Below are 22209 nucleotides of genomic sequence, written 5' to 3' on the forward strand. Positions count from 1 at the left end.
TCTCCTCATATGTCCGCCCCCTCATCCCCGGGATTAACCGAGTGAACCTTCTTTGTACTGCCTCGAGAGCAAGTATGTCTTTTCTTAAGTATGGAGACCAAAAATGTATGCAGTATTCCAGGTGCGGTCTCACCAATACCTTATATAACTGCAGCAATACCTCCCTGTTTTTATATTCTATCCCCCGAGCAATAAAAGCCAACATTCCATTGGCCTTCTTGATCACCTGCTGCACCTGCATACTAACTTTTTGATTTTCTTGCACTAGGACCCCCAGATCCCTTTGTACTGCAGTACTTTCCAATCTCTTGCCATCAAGATAATAACTTGCTCTCTGATTTTTCCTGCCAAAGTGCATAACCTCACATTTTCCAATATTGTATTGCATCTGCCAAATCTCCGCCCACTCACCCAGCCTGTCTATATCCCCTTGTAGGTTTTTTATGTCCTCCTCACTCTCCACTTTCCCTCCCATCTTTGTATCATCTGCAAACTTTGATATGTTACACTCAGTCCCCTCCTCCAAATCGTTAATATAGATTGCAAAGAGTTGGGGACCCAGCACCGACCCCTGCGGAACACCACTGGCTACTGGTTGCCAGTCCGAGAATGAACCATTTATCCCAACTCTCTGCTTCCTGTTCGATAACCAATCCTCCACCCATGCCAGAATATTACCCCCAATCCAGTGATTCTTTATCTTGAGCAATAATCTTTTATGTGGCACCTTGTCGAATGCCTTCTGGAAGTCTAAATACACTACGTCCACTGGTTCCCCTTTATCCACCCTGTACGTTATGTCCTCAAAGAACTCAAGCAAATTTGTCAGACATGACTTCCCCTTCGTAAAGCCATGCTGACTTTGTCCTATTAAATTATGTTTATCCAAATGTTCTGCTACTGTCTCCTTAATAATAGACTCCAAAATTTTACCCACCACAGATGTTAGGCTAACTGGTCTATAATTTCCAGCCTTCTGCCTACTACCCTTTTTAAATAAGGGTGTACATTAGCAGTTTTCCAATCTGCCGGGACCTTTGCCGAGTCCAGAGAATTTTGGAAAATTATTACCAAAGCATCCACAATCCCCACTGCCATTTCCCTCAAGACCCTAGGATGTAAGCCATCAGGTCCAGGGGATTTATCCGCCTTGAGTCCCATTAATTTACTGAGTACCAATTCCTTAGTGATTTTAATCGTATTTAGCTCCTCCCCCCCAGAGCATGATGATGGAGGGAAGGTCATTGATGAAGCAGCTGAAGATGGTTGGGCCTAGGACACTGCCCTGAGGAACTCCTGCAGCAGTGCCCTGGGGCTGAGATGACTGGCCTCCAACAACCACTACCATCTTCCTTTGTGCTAGGTATGACTCTAGTCACTGGAGATTTTTCCCCCTGAATCCCATTGACTTCAATTTTATTAGGGCTCCTTGGTGCCACACTCGGTCAAATGCTGCCTTGATGTCAAGGGCAGTCACTCTCACCTCACCTCTGGAATTCAGCTCTTTTGTCCATGTTTGGACCAAGGCTGTAATGAGGTCTGGAGCCAAGTGGTCCTGGCGGAACCCAAACTGAGCATCGGTGAGCAGGTTATTGGTGAGTAAGTGCCGCTTGATAGCACTGTCGACGACACCTTCCATCACTTTGCTGATGATTGAGAGTAGACTGATGGGGCAGTAATTAGCCGGATTGGATTTGTCCTGCTTTTTGTGGACAGGACATACCTGGGCAATTTTCCACATTGTTGGGTAGATGCCAGTGTTGTAGCTGTACTGGAACAGTTTGGCTAGAGGCGCAGCTAGTTCTGGAGCACAAGTCTTCAGCACTACAGCCGGGATATTGTCGGGGCCCATAGCCTTTGCTGTATCCAGTGCACTCAGCCGTTTCTTGATATCACGTAGGGTGAATCGAATTGGCTTGTTGATGTTATCGTGTAGTCTCTTTAGTGATTCCTCACCGTGGGTCCATAGAAAGAAAATGTCGTCGATGTATCCATAGAAAGAAAATGTCGTCGATGTAACCAGCATTATACACCAGATACATCGACGACATTTTCTTTCTATGGACCCACGGTGAGGAATCACTAAAGAGACTACACGATAACATCAACAAGTTTCATCCCACCATCAAGCTCACCATGGACTACTCCTCAGAATCAGTTTCTTTCTTGGACACACGAATCTCCATCAAAGACGGGCACCTCAGCACCTCACTCTACCGCAAGCCCACGGACAATCTCACAATGCTCCACTTTTCCAGCTTCCACCCTAACCACGTCAAAGAGGCCATCCCCTATGGACAGGCCCTGCGAATACACAGGGTCTGCTCAGACGAGGAGGAACGCGATGGACACCTACAGACGCTGAAAGACGCCCTAGTAAGAACGGGATATGATGCTCGACTCATCGATCGACAGTTCCGACGGGCCACAGCGAAAAATCGCGTAGACCTCCTCAGAAGACTAACACGGGACGCAACCAACAGAGTACCCTTCGTCGTCCAGTACTTCCCCGGAGCGGAGAAACTACGCCATGTTCTCCGCAGCCTTCAACATGTCATCAATGATGACGAACACCTCCACTACTCGCCTTCAAACAGCCACCCAACCTCAAACAAACCATCGTTCGCAGCAAATTACCCAGCCTTCAGGAGAACAGCGTCCACGACACCACACAACCCTGCCACGGTAACCTCTGCAAGACATGCCAGATCATCGACACAGATACCACCATCACACGAGAGGACACCACCCACCAGGTGCACGGTTCATACTCCTGTGACTCGGCCAACGTTGTCTACCTCATACGTTGCAGGAAAGGATGCCCCAGAGCATGGTACATTGGCGAGACCATGCAGACGCTGCGACAACGGATGAACGGACACCGCGCAACAATCGCCAAACAGGAGGGTTCTCTCCCTGTCGGGGAACACTTCAGCAGTCATGGACATTCAGCCACCGACCTTCGGGTAAGCGTACTCCAAGGCGGCCTTCGAGACACACGACAACGCAAAATCGTCGAGCAGAAATTAATAGCCAAGTTCCGCACCCATGAGGACGGCCTCAACCAGGATCTTGGGTTCATGTCACACCACACGGACCCCACCAGCGAACAAATGTTATCTGTTTTTAATATAACGGGTCATTGACTGTCTTCCTTATCTCTCTCGCTCTCTTTTTTTTGGGGGGGTTGTATATTCAGTGGCCTTTTAGATGACACCTTTCTGTCTGCTCACTGTGATTGCCTTGGCAACGGGCAGTAATCACCAGGCTTTGTTCTGTGATCTTAAAATGCAAAGGATTCAAAATTGTCTTTTCCACACCACCTGAGGAAGGGGAAAGCCCCCGAAAGCTTGTGGGATTAAAAATAAAATCGTTGGACTATAACTGGGAATAAATTAGTCATGCTTCTTGCTCCTGATCAGAATCTAGTGACTCTTGCTCAAAGCTGCGTGTGTATGGTACATTGAAGGAGGAGGGGATCAGGTTTGGATCATTAATGCCTTCCACAGTCAGATAACCTGCCAACCCTCACTGCCCGGGCTCTCTCACAAATAAATGTCCTGGTCATTTTGGCTGGGTATCGGAGATCTGCTGGCAGCAAGCAGAACCATACCCCTGCAACTGTGAGTACTTCCAGACAAGGGGAGGGGATATCAGAAAAACAAATCAATGAGGTATTCTCACTGAGCATATGGATTTATAATGAGGTGATCACAGCATCGGTATCAATATCACTGTGATCTGATGCATATGTACAAGCAATTAGTGAGTGGTTAAAAATCCATAAACTGCATGAACAATGCTTTTGGTAAAACAGTCCAACACCATAAAACCATTGGGTAGGCACAACAAACTCTCTAATACAGTAAATAATTCCCAGTTGTTCCCCTTCCTGCTTCAGGATCAGTCTGCGTTTCATTGTAGGGTCTGCAAATCACAGAATGCAAAATGCAGAGAAGTTAAAAGAAGGGAACATCTTTCAACTTATATCTCAGCTTAGATCAATTGGTAGCGCTCGCAACTCTTAGTCAGAAGGTACACTCCATGGACATGAACACATAACCTCGGCAGACACTTCAATGCAGTTTTGAGGGAGTGCTGCATTAACTGAGGCACCATCCTTCAGAGGAGATGTTAAATTAAAATCAACAGAAAAGAAAATCGTCTGGAGTGAAAGTGGGCTGCTGATTCGCTATCGCTGGTTTTGAGCTGCCGGGAAAGACAGATTTATGGCCCAATATATTTCTTATATAAGGTATCTTGTATATGGATTTAGTGTTTCTCTAGCTTACAATATGTAGATTCCACCACATCTCACCTCACTTCAGAAGGCACAAGTGAGCTCGGCACTTTTGGTAACAGGCTAAACTATTAAAATGGTTTATTCATGAATAGTTACTTATAGAAGTGAGTAATATAGGCAAGATACTGAACAGTTTTGATTTAGACCAGAAGTCTGGAAACAGTACACAAGAGATTAATCAAATAAACCAGTCACATTCCTTTGAATTCTTCTTAAAGAATTTGAGATTAAGTACTTTTCAGAAAGAAAATAAGCAATCTTGTTTCTGAGAAAAAGCAGAAAACAGTCTTTGTATGAATTATGCAAGTTAAGTAATTTAGTTTACCCCATGTGACTTGGCAAAATAAATTAATCTTTTAATAAAATGAATCTTTCTCTTATATATTCTTAGTCCCTTTGAAGCACAGGCCCCATCTTTGAAACTCTGCTGAACAATATCACATTCCTTATAAGCTGTAAACACACATATTTGTGCCTAGGACCAGCGACACAGAGGTCGTGTGTTCAAATCTCACCATAGCGCCAGGAAAAAAAAAATGACCATGAAAGGATTGTCCTTCAGGGAAGGGAACCCACCACCCCACGGCAATCTGGCCTACACGTGACTCCAGCCCCGCACTGTTTCTATGCCCTTTGAAGTGGCCTAGCAAGTCACTCAGTTGTAAACAGAGATGGGCAATAAATCTAAGTCTTGTCAGTCTTATCTACCTGCTGAAAGCAACATATAAAAAATTAAACACACAGGCTATTTGATGAGGAATGTAACTATACCATTGCTAGGTCTGCATCACCTGGCACATTCCATTAACACCTATTTCAAAGCATCTTTAACTTAATTGACCTTTCCTGAAAGCGAGCAGTCTTCTCCTCTCAGCCCATCTTAACGAATAGATCAGAATATCCACGTACTTTGTTCCCTTTAAAGACAGGAGGTTTCTTGTCCCTGAGCAAACCTGCTGACAGTAATGAAGGTGAACCTTCACTTTGAGTGTGGTATTTTTAAACTGAGAATGTAAACAGGAGAAACACAGACATTGTTCTCACTCAGGCCAAGTACCTGAACCTCCTTTTAGGGTTTGATAAAGGAACCTTGTGGACCATTAAGCAGAACCTCAGACTGCAGCACTGGATCCCTGGGTTGATGGGGAGGAGCGCGATAAGGACATGGAGGTTAATGCCTAAAATCACAAGGTGGTAGGTGAATCAAATAAACTATGTCAGCTGTGGCGCCATGGTCACACTCTTGTCTCTGAGTCAGAAGGACATGGGTTCAAACCCCACTCCAGAGACTTGAGCACAAAAATCAGTAACTTGTCTGTTCTTTTTACAGATGCTGACTCACCTGCTGACTGCTTCCAGCATTTTCTGTTTCAGGCTTCCAGCATCTGGAGCATTTTTCTTTTTACATAAGTGTCTTAATACCTGCCCGAAATCACTGCCCCGCACAGATTCCATTTAAAAACAGATCCACAAAGGAAGTGGACGCCACACGCTGGTGATTTAATCAGCCGGCTTTGCTTTTTTTTCCCTCTCGAAGAAATAATTTAACTCACCTGTTAGTTTTCTCTCTCGTTTCCAGCTGCTTGGTTTTAATGGACTGAGATCTTTCTTGGACCAAGGCCAGCCATTGTAGATCAGAATTGTTTTTATACAACAGGTAGAAGCTTGTCCTTTAATCCCAGGATTAACTGCTTAAAATAGACGTTGCCTCGAAATAATGGTTCATCAGCTGCATTCAGGAAAGACTGGCTGTCTGTGCTTTTTAAATGAAGGAGCTACTCTTAGATGCTGGAAACAATGAGTCATGTACAGTAATCGTGAATAATATACAGTTTCAGCTATTTCAGGTAGCTGGGGCTGTTAGAAAAAATTAATTTACCACAATAGAACATAAAAGCAGAAGATATTTTATAAACCAGGAAAAGCCCATTAGACCCAACAGCTTGTCCCTTTTGTTCCCCCGAGATAAACCCCACCGTATATCTCAATCCTCTCCCTCTCTCTCCAGCAATGTATCTGATCAGATCCTTGACCATAGTGAACAATTCACACAATCGCCATCAATTCCTTTCATAATCCTGAAAACTTCAATTAGGTCACCTCAAAGCCTCCCCTTTACCAAAGCCCGACTTCCTTGATCTTTCCCCGTAAATTAGATTCCTGGGGTTATACCTAATGATGTGTGTCTGGTTAATACTGAAACACATTTTTATACATTTACAGATAACACAGTGTAAACTGTAACCACCAGAAAAAAAACGCTTGCATTTATAAGGCGTGTCTCTCGGGAACGTCTGTGTGTCACATACAATGAATTCCTTCGATATGTAGCCACTGTTATATACACAAACACCAGTGTGTTTCAAGGGTTATCACAATGCTCACAATAGGTTGCTGGAGCCCAGAGGTGACAGGCTTTAGCCTGGTTCAGATGACCCCTTCAATAATATCCTATTAACTTACACATAAAATATTGTTTGGATATTCAAAATTGTGATGTCAAATTTCTGTTGTGATATCCTGTCAGATTTGACCCTGGTTATCGATCGCCCTTACCTGATTCGCCATTTTGATCCTGTGATGCTTGCGATTTATTGGCTGGGTTTCCTGCCAAGTGTAATATCCCATTCTCATGTCCTGTCCAATTGAAATTGCCGATTAGCCACAGGTGTGACTATGGTGACGCTGTTTCAGCACTAATTTCCCAGCAACACTAGGAACATGCCATTGCAGGGACTCAGTTCGCAGAGACAGGGCATTCCTCTCAAGAGATTACGTTTTGATTGCAAAGTGGATAGAAACGAAGGCTTGCTGGTTTGGTTCCAAAATAATCATTTGAAGTTAAAGGTGCTTGGAATCAAATGCAAATGGATTTGTGCCCAGTCTCTGGCTGAGGTTCAGGAAACCATCACTTCAAGTTGACAGCTTTGTTCAAATGTGAAATCACCTTTGTGATTTCCTGGGTCCTGGTTTGAGCTTCACTGTGGACAGGAGGCCCACCTCACCTGGGCTACTGCAGCTCGGGATCTTCCTGTTCCCCTTTACTGCAACCTCCAGTAGAGCTGAGCACATGAAGACACAGAGAGTAGACTGGAACCTGAACACAAGCCTGTGTTATGGACGCTGGGTGACATTTAGTATTATTAAGTGTGAGTGATGTAGTGTCTTATTTTCATACCCAGGGAAATAAAAGGTAAATGATCTGTAACTGTGTGAAAAGCACTGTATTGAATTTTTTGAATTCACAGACTCACAGCCCAGACCGGTCGATGCGTCATTGTGACCAGGTCACAGACTCACTGTCTAGACCGGTCGATGGGTCACTGTGTCCAGGTCACAGACTCACAGCCCAGACCGGTCGATGGGTCACTGTGTCCAGGTCACAGACTCACTGTCCAGACCGGTCGATGGGTCACTGTGTCCAGGTCACAGACTCACTGTCTAGACCGGTCGATGGGTCACTGTGTCCAGGTCACAGACTCATGGCCCAGACTGGTCAATGGGTCACTGTGTCCAGGTCACAGACTCACTGCCCAGACTGGTCAATGGGTCACTGTGTCCAGGTCACCACAAACTGAAGATCAGGTTTTCAGAAGATTACACAGGAACCCAACAAGCTTTTGGTTAAATTCAAAGTCGATCAAGTGTCAGGTTTCCCCGCACATCCTCCTGAGCAGCAATTGAACAACAGGACAACTCTAACTCTCACTCTTTGGCTGCAAGTTTTTTTTAATGAATATGCATTCCTGATTAGAGAAGAAACTGGAAACAATGCAAAATATTGACCCAGGCATAAATCCACATGGAGGGTGCACATGGGGAGGGAGAGGCTGTGTGGGGGGGCTGGGGAGGGAGAGGCTGTGTGGGGGGGGGCTGGGGAGGGAGAGGCTGTGGGGGGGGGGGCTGGGGAGGGAGAGGCTGTGGGGGGGGGGGCTGGGGAGGGAGAGGCTGTGGGGGGGGGGCTGGGGAGGGAGAGGCTGTGGGGGGGGGCTGGGGAGGGAGAGGCTGTGGGGGGGGGGCTGGGGAGGGAGAGGCTGTGGGGGGGGGGGGCTGGGGAGGGAGAGGCTGTGGGGGGGGGGGCTGGGGAGGGAGAGGCTGTGGGGGGGGGGGCTGGGGAGGGAGAGGCTGTGGGGGGGGGGCTGGGGAGGGAGAGGCTGTGGGGGGGGGGCTGGGGAGGGAGAGGCTGTGGGGGGGGGGCTGGGGAGGGAGAGGCTGTGGGGGGGGGGCTGGGGAGGGAGAGGCTGTGGGGGGGGGCTGGGGAGGGAGAGGCTGTGGGGGGGGGGGCTGGGGAGGGAGAGGCTGTGTTGGGGGGCTGGGGAGGGAGAGGCTGTGGGGGGGGGGCTGGGGAGGGAGAGGCTGTGGGGGGGGGGCTGGGGAGGGAGAGGCTGTGGGGGGGGGGCTGGGGAGGGAGAGGCTGTGGGGGGGGGCTGGGGAGGGAGAGGCTGTGGGGGGGGGGCTGGGGAGGGAGAGGCTGTGGGGGGGGGGGCTGGGGAGGGAGAGGCTGTGGGGGGGGGGCTGGGGAGGGAGAGGCTGTGGGGGGGGGGCTGGGGAGGGAGAGGCTGTGGGGGGGGGGCTGGGGAGGGAGAGGCTGTGGGGGGGGGGCTGGGGAGGGAGAGGCTGTGGGGGGGGGGCTGGGGAGGGAGAGGCTGTGTTGGGGGGCTGGGGAGGGAGAGGCTGTGTTGGGGGGCTGGGGAGGGAGAGGCTGTGTTGGGGGGCTGGGGAGGGAGAGGCTGTGGGGGGGGGGCTGGGGAGGGAGAGGCTGTGGGGGGGGGGCTGGGGAGGGAGAGGCTGTGTTGGGGGGCTGGGGAGGGAGAGGCTGTGTTGGGGGGCTGGGGAGGGAGAGGCTGTGTTGGGGGGCTGGGGAGGGAGAGGCTGTGTTGGGGGGCTGGGGAGGGAGAGGCTGTGTTGGGGGGCTGGGGAGGGAGAGGCTGTGTTGGGGGGCTGGGGAGGGAGAGGCTGTGGGGGGGGGCTGGGGAGGGAGAGGCTGTGGGGGGGGGGCTGGGGAGGGAGAGGCTGTGTGGGGGAAATGTTGCGGCTGTACGTATGAAGATTGCAGAAGAGATGTTTATGAGGGATGAGGGAGAAACGCATCCCTGTGCATGCAGTGGGGGGCGGGGGGGCGGCCCCGTGCGTGACGGGCGGGGAAGATGCGCTCTTGCCCATTAATGTGCTTGTGATTAATGGCACTTGATCAGACAGGAAGCTGCAGCTCAGCCAATAGGAGGGTCTGTCAGGAGATGAAGTACTGTAGAGATGTCTTTGGCTGAAATCTAGTCATCCTGAAACAGCAAGAAAGCAACAGGTTAGCTTTTAACACACAGCACCGAGGAAAAGTCATCAAGGTATCATTTATATCCTCAAGACCATTAATGAGCAGAGGTCACGAGGTTGACGACGACACTTGACCTCCCTGTTGAAATGAGCAGTACTTCCTCCCCCTCCCCCCAAGCCGCCAACCTCTGACCCATTGATCGCACAACAGAGATGCCGATTAAAGCCCAAAGACCCCACCCGAGGAGCCCAGAGACCCTCCTCCCAGTTGGGGAGTGCAGAGCCTCCTGTCTGTTGAACCCCGAACTCCCTGCCCACCATCTTAGAAGCCCAGGCCCTTCCACCTGTACACTGAGGAGCCCAGAGACCCCTCCCAGAGCTCGGAGAACCCTGCCCATCAACCTTGCTCCCTGCCAGCAGTCAACGTGCCCAGGACCTCCCCCACCTGCCCGCCCCCAGTCACAAGCTCAGATCAGTAAGAACAGCACAGCACTGACATCACTCACCCATTCATCCTCATCCACCCCCTCAAACAAATCCTGAGGCAGGGGATCTTCCATGTTCCCGAGCTTTGCCACCATGGCACTCAGCAGCTGTGAGGAGAAAAGACAGTGAGGGACTGCTCACACACAGAATTACATCAAATGTACAGCACAGAAACAGGCCATTCGGCCCAACTGGTCTAGCCCGGTGTTTATGCTCCACACGAGCCTCCTCCCCCCTCCCTACTTCATCTCACCCTATCAGCATATCCTTCTATTCCTCATGTGTTTATCTGGCTACCCCTTAAATGCATCAATACTATTCGCCTCAACTATTCCTTGTGGTAGCGAGTTCCACATTCTCACCACTCTCTGGGTAAAGAAGTTTCTCCTGAATTCCCTATTGGATTTATTAATGACTATCTTATACTTATGACCTCTAGTTCTGGTCTCCCCACAAGTGGAAACATCTCTACGACTACCCATTCAGTCTCACTCCCTGTTGCTGTCTCCTGAGCGAGAGGGACAGACTGAGCGAGAGGGACAGACTGAGCGAGAGGGACAGACTGAGCGAGAGGGACAGACTGAGCGAGAGGGACAGACTGAGCGAGAGGGACAGACTGGCACAGACAAACAGAGAAAATAAGTCTGGCACAGAGCACGAAAGAGACATATAAAGAGAAGATATAGAAAGCGAGAGACAGCGAGCGAGAAAGTGTCACTCGCAGGCAAGAAAGTGAGAGCGGGCGAGGGAGGGGGCGGGAGGGAGACCGAGAGACAGACACAGAGAGGGAGAGGGCGAAGCAGAGATGGATATATACATATTTTGAACTAAAAATTACCTCCTCCTTTTTCTCCTCGTCTGTTTTCTCCTCCAGGTAGAAAGCTGAGGGCTTGTATTTCCTGACTGGGGCCTCTTTAGGGGCATCACTCACTGCAGAACAAACACAGCATCAATATCAGGCTCTGCTCTCCCCAGGCCCGTCACAGACAGGAGGCAAAGCACAGATCTGCATCCCAGCCAACAAGCTACAGTGAAGAACTGTCAATACCCCTGACCCCTGTCGCAGCGCGGGGCGGGTACAGAATAACCAGCATTGTACAATTAACAGAAAGGTGTGGGTGGGAAGGGGGAGTGGGGCGGAGGTTGTCCCTTGTTATATAACGGATGCAGTGAGTGGAGGATGGTCCCCTTGTTATATAACGGATGCAGTGAGTGGAGGATGGTCCCTTGTTATATAACGGATGCAGTGAGTGGAGGATGGTCCCCTGGATATATAACGGATGCAGTGAGTGGAGGATGGTCCCCTGGATATATAACGGATGCAGTGAGTGGAGGATGGTCCCCTGGATATATAACGGATGCAGTGAGTGGAGGATGGTCCCCTGGATATATAACGGATGCAGTGAGTGGAGGATGGTCCCCTGGATATATAACGGATGCAGTGAGTGGAGGATGGTCCCTTGTTATATAACGGATGCAGTGAGTGGAGGATGGTCCCCTGGATATATAACGGATGCAGTGAGTGGAGGATGGTCCCTTGTTATATAACGGATGCAGTGAGTGGAGGATGGTCCCCTGGATATATAACGGATGCAGTGAGTGGAGGATGGTCCCCTGGATATATAACGGATGCAGTGAGTGGAGGATGGTCCCCTGGATATATAACGGATGCAGTGAGTGGAGGATGGTCCCCTGGATATATAACGGATGCAGTGAGTGGAGGATGGTCCCTTGTTATATAACGGATGCAGTGAGTGGAGGATGGTCCCCTGGATATATAACGGATGCAGTGAGTGGAGGATGGTCCCTTGTTATATAACGGATGCAGTGAGTGGAGGATGGTCCCCTGGATATATAACGGATGCAGTGAGTGGAGGATGGTCCCTTGTTATATAACGGATGCAGTGAGTGGAGGATGGTCCCCTGGATATATAACGGATGCAGTGAGTGGAGGATGGTCCCTTGTTATATAACGGATGCAGTGAGTGGAGGATGGTCCCTTGTTATATAACGGATGCAGTGAGTGGAGGATGGTCCCCTGGATATATAACGGATGCAGTGAGTGGAGGATGGTCCCTTGTTATATAACGGATGCAGTGAGTGGAGGATGGTCCCTTGTTATATAACGGATGCAGTGAGTGGAGGATGGTCCCTTGTTATATAACGGATGCAGTGAGTGGAGGATGGTCCCCTGGATATATAACGGATGCAGTGAGTGGAGGATGGTCCCTTGTTATATAACGGATGCAGTGAGTGGAGGATGGTCCCTTGTTATATAACGGATGCAGTGAGTGGAGGATGGTCCCTTGTTATATAACGGATGCAGTGAGTGGAGGATGGTCCCTTGTTATATAACGGATGCAGTGAGTGGAGGATGGTCCCTTGTTATATAACGGATGCAGTGAGTGGAGGATGGTCCCCTGGATATATAACGGATGCAGTGAGTGGAGGATGGTCCCCTGGATATCTAACAGCGATAGTGTGTAGATTACTGAGCAGTGGGTGTATAATATTGGATGGTAGTGAATGTTATCAGGTCCCAGTGCTTCATTAGACTCAGGAGCTCGCAAGGTCAGCATGTGCTCGCTAATAGGAGAGACGGGGGACGCAGATACCTGGGGTCATGCCTTCAGGCTTCAGGCCCATCTTCTTGTGCTGTCCGTTGGAGCCAGCCAGCCAGGCAGAGGCCGAGAGAACTGGTCTCCACCACACGGTGGTGTCGGGGAAAATATCATCTTGGAAGAATTCTCTCTGTGAGGTGAGAAGAGCAGAATAATTTTTTTTAAAAAGGAATGAGAGAAATATCTGTAAGGAAAAGGAAATTCTGAGAAGGGGCCAGAGAGATTGGAACTGAGGGAATCTGCTCAGCGTCTGACTCTGGCACCAGACTGGGGGTACACTGGGGCTGGTCCAACTTACACACCAGACTGGGGGTACACTGGGGCTGGTCCAACTTACACACCAGACTGGGGGTACACTGGGGATGGTCCAACTTACACACCAGACTGGGGGTACACTGGGGCTGGACCAACTCTCACACCAGACTGGGGGTACACTGGGGCTGGACCAACTCTCACACCAGACTGGGGCTCGACCAACTCTCACACCAGACTGGGGGTACACTGGGGCTGGACCAACTCTCACACCAGACTGGGGGTACACTGGGGCTGGACCAACTCTCACACCAGACTGGGGGTACACTGGGGCTGGTCCAACTCTCACACCAGACTGGGAGTACACTGGGGCTGGTCCAACTCACACACCAGACTGGGGGTACACTGGGGCTGGTCCAACTCACACACCAGACTGGGGGTACACTGGGGATGGTCCAACTTACACACCAGACTGGGGGTACACTGGGGCTGGTCCAACTTACACACCAGACTGGGGGTACACTGGGGCTGGTCCAACTTACACACCAGACTGGGGGTACACTGGGGCTGGTCCAACTCTCACACCAGACTGGGGGTACACTGGGGCTGGTCCAACTCACACACCAGACTGGGGGTACACTGGGGCTGGTCCAACTCACACACCAGACTGGGGGTACACTGGGGCTGGACCAACTCTCACACCAGACTGGGGGTACACTGGGGCTGGTCCAACTCACACACCAGACTGGGGGTACACTGGGGCTGGTCCAACTCTCACACCAGACTGGGGGTACACTGGGGATGGTCCAACTTACACACCAGACTGGGGGTACACTGGGGCTGGACCAACTCTCACACCAGACTGGGGGTACACTGGGGATGGTCCAACTTACACACCAGACTGGGGGTACACTGGGGCTGGTCCAACTCACACACCAGACTGGGGGTACACTGGGGCTGGTCCAACTCACACACCAGACTGGGGGTACACTGGGGCTGGTCCAACTCTCACACCAGACTGGGGGTACACTGGAGTAGTTGTTTGCTGATGTCCAGACTGGAGTCAGTATAGAGGAGCATTTCACCCCAATAGCCTGGATTCAAACCCAGTTCCCAGCTGTCAAAGACTTGTGTCCAGCCCATTGCACCACCCGGTCAGGGATGGACGAGATCTTGCACCGAACAATCGAGCCACACAGGAGGTCTTGTACTCAGACTTGCCCCACTGTGTTCGCCCATGCCAGCCCCAAAGCTTCCACATTTCCAAAACAATGTTGATCTTCTCACCTTAACCCGTGGAACTTTGAAAACGATGTACTCCATGGAACTGTGCCCCAAACGCAAGGCTCGCGCGACCTCCACCTCCCTCACGTTGCATTCAGTCTTTGGTAAGAAGCCAAATCCCTGGAAAGGGCAAATAAAGGGGGCGATTCAGATTAAACAGGGTCACAGTGCAGTGTGTGGGGTGTCCAAGGGAGAAAATGAGCCAATTGCATCCCGGCTTTGTAGCAGACCGCTAATCCCCACCCCATCCCCCACCCCAGTCATTAATCCCGCCCCCTTACCACCCGACCCTCTCCATTCCCCTCCCCTCCTTATTGTAAAACACTCACACACCTTTCTGCTTGTGGAGAGCACCATATAAATCTAAGTTCTTACCTCAGTGTTTTATGACTCCAATGTTGTATTCAAGAATCAGAAGCTGGACTGGTGGGCTCCTGCTCTCCGGAGGCCCCCCCCTCTCCTATCACCACCCCGACAGTGGTTGCATTGCCGGGTATGGGCCAATTACAGATACAGGATTCTGACTCTTTGCTGGTTAATCCTGCAGCAGGAAATGCTGCTACAAGGAAGAAGGGAACACGGATGGAAAGACTCCCGTTCTCAGATCCCACATATTTGTTTTAGAAACCAGGTTGTGTAATATCCAGGGACAGGCACCTAATCACCCGAAAACCAAACAAAACGACCCGTGACTGTACCAGAGGGAAGAACAGCACGACCCCCGACCTCAACTTCCAGTTCAGCTGTTTGGGTCATCATTCCCTCCCTGAGAGCCCGCACTTTTCCCAAACTCTCCCGCCTGCTCCATCACCTGTCCTAATCATTCTCCATGTACACAACCCACCCTCATGGCCTTGCTCCACACGGGGAAGATTCCCCCTTACTCTGCATTACTCCTCCTGAGGAACCCCCTCCTGGTTACTCATAGCCCAGCGGACTGTGTCTGATACCCCCGGGTATAAGACCGGACCACCGTGGGGTATAGGTTGTAATGAACAAAACAAGAACTCAGTAACACCACAGCTCGGCCCCACTCCTACCTTGTGCGGATCGGTCGAACTGAAACTGCTGCACTGCAGGAAATAGGGATCTTCAGTCTGAACCTCGTAGATATGGACCCTGGTATCACCCTGTAGGAGAGCAGCGCCATTAATGATAGAGGAAGAGGCAGCATATCCTGACAATGAGCAACACCGGTCGCCCAGCGCGGCAAGCGAGCAACGCCGGTCGCCCAGCGCGGCGAGCGAGCAACGCCGGTCGCCCAGCGCGGCGAGCGAGCAACGCCGGTCGCCCAGCGCGGCGAGCGAGCAACGCCGGTCGCCCAGCGCGGCGAGCGAGCAACGCCGGTCGCCCAGCGCGGCGAGCGAGCAAAACCGGTCGCCCAGCGCGGCGAGCGAGCAAAACCGGTCGCCCAGCGCGGCGAGCGAGCAACGCCGGTCGCCCAGCGTGGCGAGCGAGCAACGCCGGTCGCCCAGCGCGGCGAGCGAGCAACGCCGGTCGCCCAGCGCGGCGAGCGAGCAACGCCGGTCGCCCAGCGCGGCGAGCGAGCAACGCCGGTCGCCCAGCGCGGCGAGCGAGCAACGCCGGTCGCCCAGCGCGGCGAGCGAGCAACGCCGGTCGCCCAGCGCGGCGAGCAACACTGGTCACCCAGCGCAGCGAGCGAGCAACGCCGGTCGCCCAGCGCAGCGAGATGATGATGAGCTGGGGAGGGAGAGGCTGGTGAGAGAGAGAGAGAGAGAGAGAGAGAGAGATAGAGAGAGAGAGATCATGGCTGTGACAATCGGCTGCCGCTGCGAGGAGCCTGCCCTGATACTGACCTTGCCAGTGAGATAGACGGTGCTGGTGTCCTCATCGTAGAAAGGGATGAGAGTGGATGGCGCTGCGTCGATGCCAGCCGTTGCCAGCGGTCCCGCCGACAGCGACCCCACGTTGTAGAGGTAGATCTGACGCTCGCTGCGGCTGCAACACAAAGCACGGAGCAGTCAGGCTGAATCCTCGAAGGGATCGATGTGCAGCTTGGGATTTTATTCACAAACTACATTTCCAGACGTGTTATCCATAACGGTTAGTGTTTATGTGGTCTGTTAGCCGGAGTGTGGCAGATGCCAAGTCCAGCTCCCAATCCTGGGCCACTGCTATTCCAATCATCATTCAGCTGGTCCTGGACATGTCGGGAGCACTGCTGTACGGCTCAGATTTCAAATCTGACCTTAGTGGTGGGACCATCCTGTTTTGTGTTTATAACCCAGAAATCAGCTGCATCAGAACAAGGCGGCAAATGGACCCAGCCTGGCACAATGTAGCTCCCCAGACCCCACCCTCCCCTTACACATACAGCCCATCTACACTTGTCAGCCGTGACTCAATGGTAGCTCTCTCGCCTCTGAGTCTCAAGGTTGTGGGTTCAAGCCTCACTCCAGGAATGTCATAGGATCATAGAATGACGCAGCACAGAAGGAGGCCATTCAGCCCATCGTGCCTAGCCGATATCTGATATCGCCCAACCCTAATGCACCTTTTTGTTATTTCTTGCTTACCCGTCGAAGCCAGATACCAGCAGGTACCGCGCGTCGCTCACCCACAAGATCCGGGCCCCTCGACTTCCCGCTGGTCCGGGGCCTTCCTGCAAAAGCGAACCAGGAGTGTAATTGACACAACACGGACACCGCGTGATACAGAGGGCGGGCGGCGCGCACCGAGCGAAAAACAGCACAAAGTTTAAACTGAGACACAGACAGCGCGGGTCTGCACGATGCCAGGTGCTACCTGAGAATGTGGTCATTACCTGCACTGGGTTCACTGAGCGGCGAGGATCGTACACACGGACTTTGCCGTCCTTGCTGACCGTTGCCAATTGCTGCCCACTGGGGCTCCAGGACAGGCTGAAGATCTGAAAAAGAACAAATAAAGATTTAAAAAAAGAGCGAGGACGAGAGAAAGGGAGCACAAATAACCCTGGACGAGTGTTGAGAATTGCACTCGATCTACAAGCTCCACTTTCTCACTTGCCTGAGCTGCTCGGAATGTCGGACAGTGGCTGGAACTAAACCTTGTGACCCAGTGCTGTGATGGAATCTTTATACCCACCACTGACCAGGTCAGTCCAAAATCACTCTCACCTTCACAGGCCTAAAGGTACAGAACCTGAGGTGGATACTGTGCTGTGTCCCACTCCCCATGTTTTTACGTTTAGCGTACCTGGTCTGTGTGTCCCCTCAGTACGATCTCCTCTTTCCCTGAGCTGAGGTTCCAGATCCTCACAGTCATGTCGTAAGAGGATGAAGCTAAGATATCAGATGCCAGTGGATGGAATCTGATGGAATAGATTTTCTCCGTGTGACCTGCCGGAAAATGGGAATGAAAATTCAATCGGCACAGTGATCGGCATCCAGCTCCCAAAGCACTCCTGCACTCAAAACTGGGGGTACATGACAATTTTTAGAACCAGCAAATGGCCATTTAGTTCAACAAGTCGGTTCCATTGTCATGGACCAGCTGTTACTCATCATCTCACCATGTGTCAATCCCCTCTCCCTGAAGCACACTGCCGCCTGACTCTATTTATACTGCCCATTTCAATCACTTTCTCCGGTACCTTGTCCTATAACTTCACAACCCTTTGGGTGAAAAGATTTTGCTTGGCTTCCCTTCTCACTCCAAACTCCTTAATTTTTAGTTGGTGTCCCTGGGTGGAGAATCAGACAATTAACAGGAGGAGGAGAAGGTTCCAGCAACATCCCCAACCTCATCCATACCCGAGTGTGAGACACAAGGCAACCGTAGCTGGCCAGATCCCAGGGTCCGCACCCAGATCCCAGGGTCCTGCCAATTCCATTCACTCCATGTGACAAGAAGCAGCGTCTCAATGCTGCGGACTAGAACCAGTTGCACCTCTTGCCGAACTGTTCAATTGCATCTACGACATTGGCATCTACCCAACCATGTGGAAGATGGTCCAGGTATGTCCCGTCCACAAAAAAAAATACAGAATAATTCCAACCCAGCCAATTACCGTCCTATCAGCCTCCTCCCAATCACCAGGTGATTCATCAATACTACGGCACCCTCTCAGTGACGACCGGTTTGGGTTCCACCAGAATTATTTGACTACAGAAGGCATCACAGCCTTGATCCAGACAAGACATCAATTTTCAACCAAGTATGGCACCAAGGGGCCCGAGCAAAACCGAAGTCAATGGGGATCAGGGGGAAGCCCCTCCAGTGGCCGAGGTTATACCTGATGCACACGGAAATGGCTGTGGTTGTCAGAAGCCAACCATCACTGCAGAAGTTCCTTTGGGCAGTGTCCTTGGCACAAATATCTTCAGTTGTTTCATCAAAGACTTTCCCTCTGTCATGAAGTTTGGAGTGAGGCTACTCACTGATGATTCTACATTGTTTGGCTGCATGAACAACTCCACCAACAACGAAGCAGCCCATGCCAAGTCTGTTCCTTCACTGCCACTGGACCAAAATCCACCGAGTTAAACATCACCCTCCCTCTCCTGAAGCCACACCGACTCTCCTTTAACAGATTATGCATTTCGAAGAGCTCACCCACTAGATCGCTCCAAATCAGTTTGCAGAGTTCCCCGACAAACTACAATAAACTTACTGATCTATAGTTTCCAGGTAAACAATGGGGTTCTGTTGGCCAAAGTCCAGACCTCAGGAATCTCTTGGAATTCAAATCATTTACAAAAACATCAGCTAAAGCTTCAATAATGTCTGACTTCATCTCGTTTAAGGCTCACAACACTCAGTTGCCTGAACTACGTCCTTGGTCTGTTCTCATTGCTTCTGATGTTTTATAACCTTGTCTGGCCTTTCTTTGCCTGCTCTCCACCTCCTCCTCCGTCATCCAACTTTAGGCACATTTTTCACCTCTTTGGCTAAAGATGGTTTGTGAAATAGTTTTAATAACTCTGCTTCTCTCAATATTTTTCAGTGGACCAATAGCAAAGAGACACTCACAGCACGTCTCTCAGCACTAACTCACCAGGGAGGGTTTTCTCAGGGACGGAGAGGATCTCAGTCAGCCCTCCAGATGGAACTCTCCAGATTCGAATCTTTGCATCCTCACCAGCTGAAACCAAACAGTCAAACATACTCAGGCTGACACACATGCTCAGGGGGAATTCCAGTTACATAGAATCCTACAGCACAGGAGGAGGAGGCCATTTGGCCCATCGTGTCTGTGCCGGCTCGTTGAAAGAGCTATCCAATTGGCCCTGCTCTTTTCTCAAAGCCCTGCAATTTTTTTCCTTTTCAAGAATTTATCCGATTCCCTTTAGAAAGTTATTATTGAATCTGCTTCCACCGCCCTTTCAGGCAGCGCATTCCAGGTCAAAACTTGCTGAGTAAAAAAAAAAATTCTCATCTCCCCCTCTGGTTCTTTTGCCAATTATCTTAAATCTGTGTCCTCTGGTTACCGACCCTCCTGCCAGTGGAAACAGTTTCTTCTTTGTGCGATTATGTTCACAGGGTAACCAATTCACCGGGCTACTCGCAGGGGAACCAATTCACCGGGCTACTCGCAGGGGAACCAATTCACCGAGCTACTCGCAGGGGAACCAATTCACCGAGCTACTCGCAGGGGAACCAATTCACCGGGCTACTCGCAGGGGAACCAATTCACCGGGCTACTCGCAGGGGAACCAATTCACCGGGCTACTTGCAGGGGAACCAATTCACCGGGCTACTCACAGGGGAACCAATTCACAGGCTACTCGCAGGGGAACCAATTCACCGAGCTACTCACAGGGGAACCAATTCACCGAGCTACTCACAGGAGAACCAATTCTCCGAGCTACTCACAGGGGAACCAATTCACCGAGCTACTCGCAGGGGAACCAATTCACCGGGCTACTCGCAGGGGAACCAATTCACCGGGCTACTCGCAGGGGAACCAATTCACCGGGCTACTCGCAGGGGAACCAATTCACCGGGCTACTCGCAGGGGAACCAATTCACCGAGCTACTCGCAGGGGAACCAATTCACCGAGCTACTCACAGGGGAACCAATTCACCGGGCTACTCACAGGGGAACCAATTCACAGGCTACTCGCAGGGGAACCAATTCACCGGGCTACTCGCAGGGGAACCAATTCACCGAGCTACTCACAGGGGAACCAATTCACCGGGCTACTCACAGGGGAACCAATTCACAGGCTACTCGCAGGGGAACCAATTCACCGGGCTACTCGCAGGGGAACCAATTCACCGAGCTACTCGCAGGGGAACCAATTCACCGGGCTACTCGCAGGGGAACCAATTCACCGGGCTACTCGCAGGGGAACCAATTCACCGAGCTACTCGCAGGGGAACCAATTCACCGGGCTACTCGCAGGGGAACCAATTCACCGAGCTACTCGCAGGGGAACCAATTCACCGGGCTACTCGCAGGGGAACCAATTCACCGAGCTACTCGCAGGGGAACCAATTCACCGAGCTACTCGCAGAGGAACCAATTCACCGGGCTACTCGCAGGGGAACCAATTCACAGGCTACTCGCAGGGGAACCAATTCACAGGCTACTCGCAGGGGAACCGCTGGTAACGGGAATGTATGCGCGGAGCTGGTATGGGAAGTACTGAGGATTGTGCTCATCACAAGGACTGATCACCATGTCCACGACCAGCTGTTCAGTGTATCTCATCATTTTACACACTTGCACTAACGCTCAGCTCTCGGTGCACAAGTGGGAGTCACTGGATAAGGCAAGAAATACCTCGATCAGTTGTCGGGTAAACAGACCAGAAATGGAAAACAGTCTGGTTAAAGGGGAGAGAAGGTAGTGGAATCAAGAGAAGATCAAGAAATTGAGTCTCCAAAGTGAATGGAGAGAATGAAGTTAGGAGGAAGACAACATTAAACACGAGTGGGAAAGAGACTGTCCATGGGGAACCCTGCTGAGAAAAGGGATGAGAATTAGAGAGTGAGCACAGATGAGAGATGAGGATTAGAGAGTGAGCACAGATGAGAGATGAGGATTAGAGAGTGAGCACAGATGAGAGATGAGGATTAGAGAGTGAGCACAGATGAGAATTAGAGAGTGAGCACAGATGAGAGATGAGGATTAGAGAGTGAGCACAGATGAGAATTAGAGAGTGAGCACAGATGAGAGATGAGGATTAGAGAGTGAGCACAGATGAGGTTCACAGCGAACGATAAGGAGGAGACAAGCAAACTACGATTTGAACATTTACAACATTGCTTCCCCGATAAAGGATCTCCCCCAGACTACAGCAGTGCCCCACGTGCTGGGAGGTCAGAGCCTGAAGAATGTGACAGTACCGACAGCGAGACGATGGCAATCGAAGGGATCCCAGCTGAGGTCTGCTACAGCGGAGCTGTTCTCGATGGTGGGGAGGGAGCTGTCAGGCAGCCGGCCAGGTTTCGAGAGCTGTGGGAGACAAAGAGCACTGAACAGAAAGATCTGTAACAAACCGAACATACGAACAACCGACAAAAGATTTCAGAACTCCAAGGCACTATCACTGGCCTGGACAGTGATAGTGGGTCAGATGAGACATCACAAACAGCCAGGCCACACTTAGAGTGGTAGATACAGAGTAAAACTCCCTCTACACTGTCCCATCAAACACTCCCAGGGCAGGTACAGCATGGTTAGATACAGAATAAAGCTCCCTCTACACTGTCCCATCAAACACTCCCAGGGCAGGTACAGGGTTAGATACAGAGTAAAGCTCCCTCTACACTGTCCCATGAAACACTCCCAGGGCAGATACAGCACGGTTAGATACAGAGTAAAGCTCCCTCCACACTGTCCCATCAAACACTCCCAGGGCAGGTACAGCACAGGTTAGATACAGAGTAAAGCTCCCTCTACACTGTCCCATCAAACACTCCCAGGGCAGGTACAGCACGGATTAGATACAGAGTAAAGCTCCCTCCACACTCTTTACAGCCCAGGCAGTGTTCTTCTCTATGAGCCTCAGCCCTGACCTGGGCTTCTCCTGAAAGTAACAT

General features: G+C 51.1%; 1 protein-coding gene across 1 annotated transcript in view; it reads right to left on the reverse strand.

Moving 5' to 3' along the window:
* Positions 1-8900: 8900 nt before the first annotated feature.
* The window catches only part of coro7 (coronin 7), a 35510-nt gene continuing 22201 nt past the window's right edge, over positions 8901-22209 (reverse strand). Inside the window, exons 10-21 of the mRNA XM_068003073.1 lie at positions 21514-21622; positions 19217-19303; positions 17416-17558; positions 17003-17107; positions 16755-16840; positions 16035-16176; positions 15258-15347; positions 14221-14337; positions 12676-12811; positions 10899-10990; positions 10081-10167; positions 8901-9582 (exon numbers count right to left, since the gene is read on the reverse strand). Coding sequence (XP_067859174.1) covers positions 9574-9582; positions 10081-10167; positions 10899-10990; positions 12676-12811; positions 14221-14337; positions 15258-15347; positions 16035-16176; positions 16755-16840; positions 17003-17107; positions 17416-17558; positions 19217-19303; positions 21514-21622 — 1203 coding nt within the window. The 3' untranslated portion in view covers positions 8901-9573. The remainder of the gene's footprint in view (positions 9583-10080; positions 10168-10898; positions 10991-12675; positions 12812-14220; positions 14338-15257; positions 15348-16034; positions 16177-16754; positions 16841-17002; positions 17108-17415; positions 17559-19216; positions 19304-21513; positions 21623-22209) is intronic.

This window comes from Heptranchias perlo, chromosome 22 (assembly GCF_035084215.1).
Source record: "Heptranchias perlo isolate sHepPer1 chromosome 22, sHepPer1.hap1, whole genome shotgun sequence".
NCBI lineage: Eukaryota > Metazoa > Chordata > Chondrichthyes > Hexanchiformes > Hexanchidae > Heptranchias > Heptranchias perlo.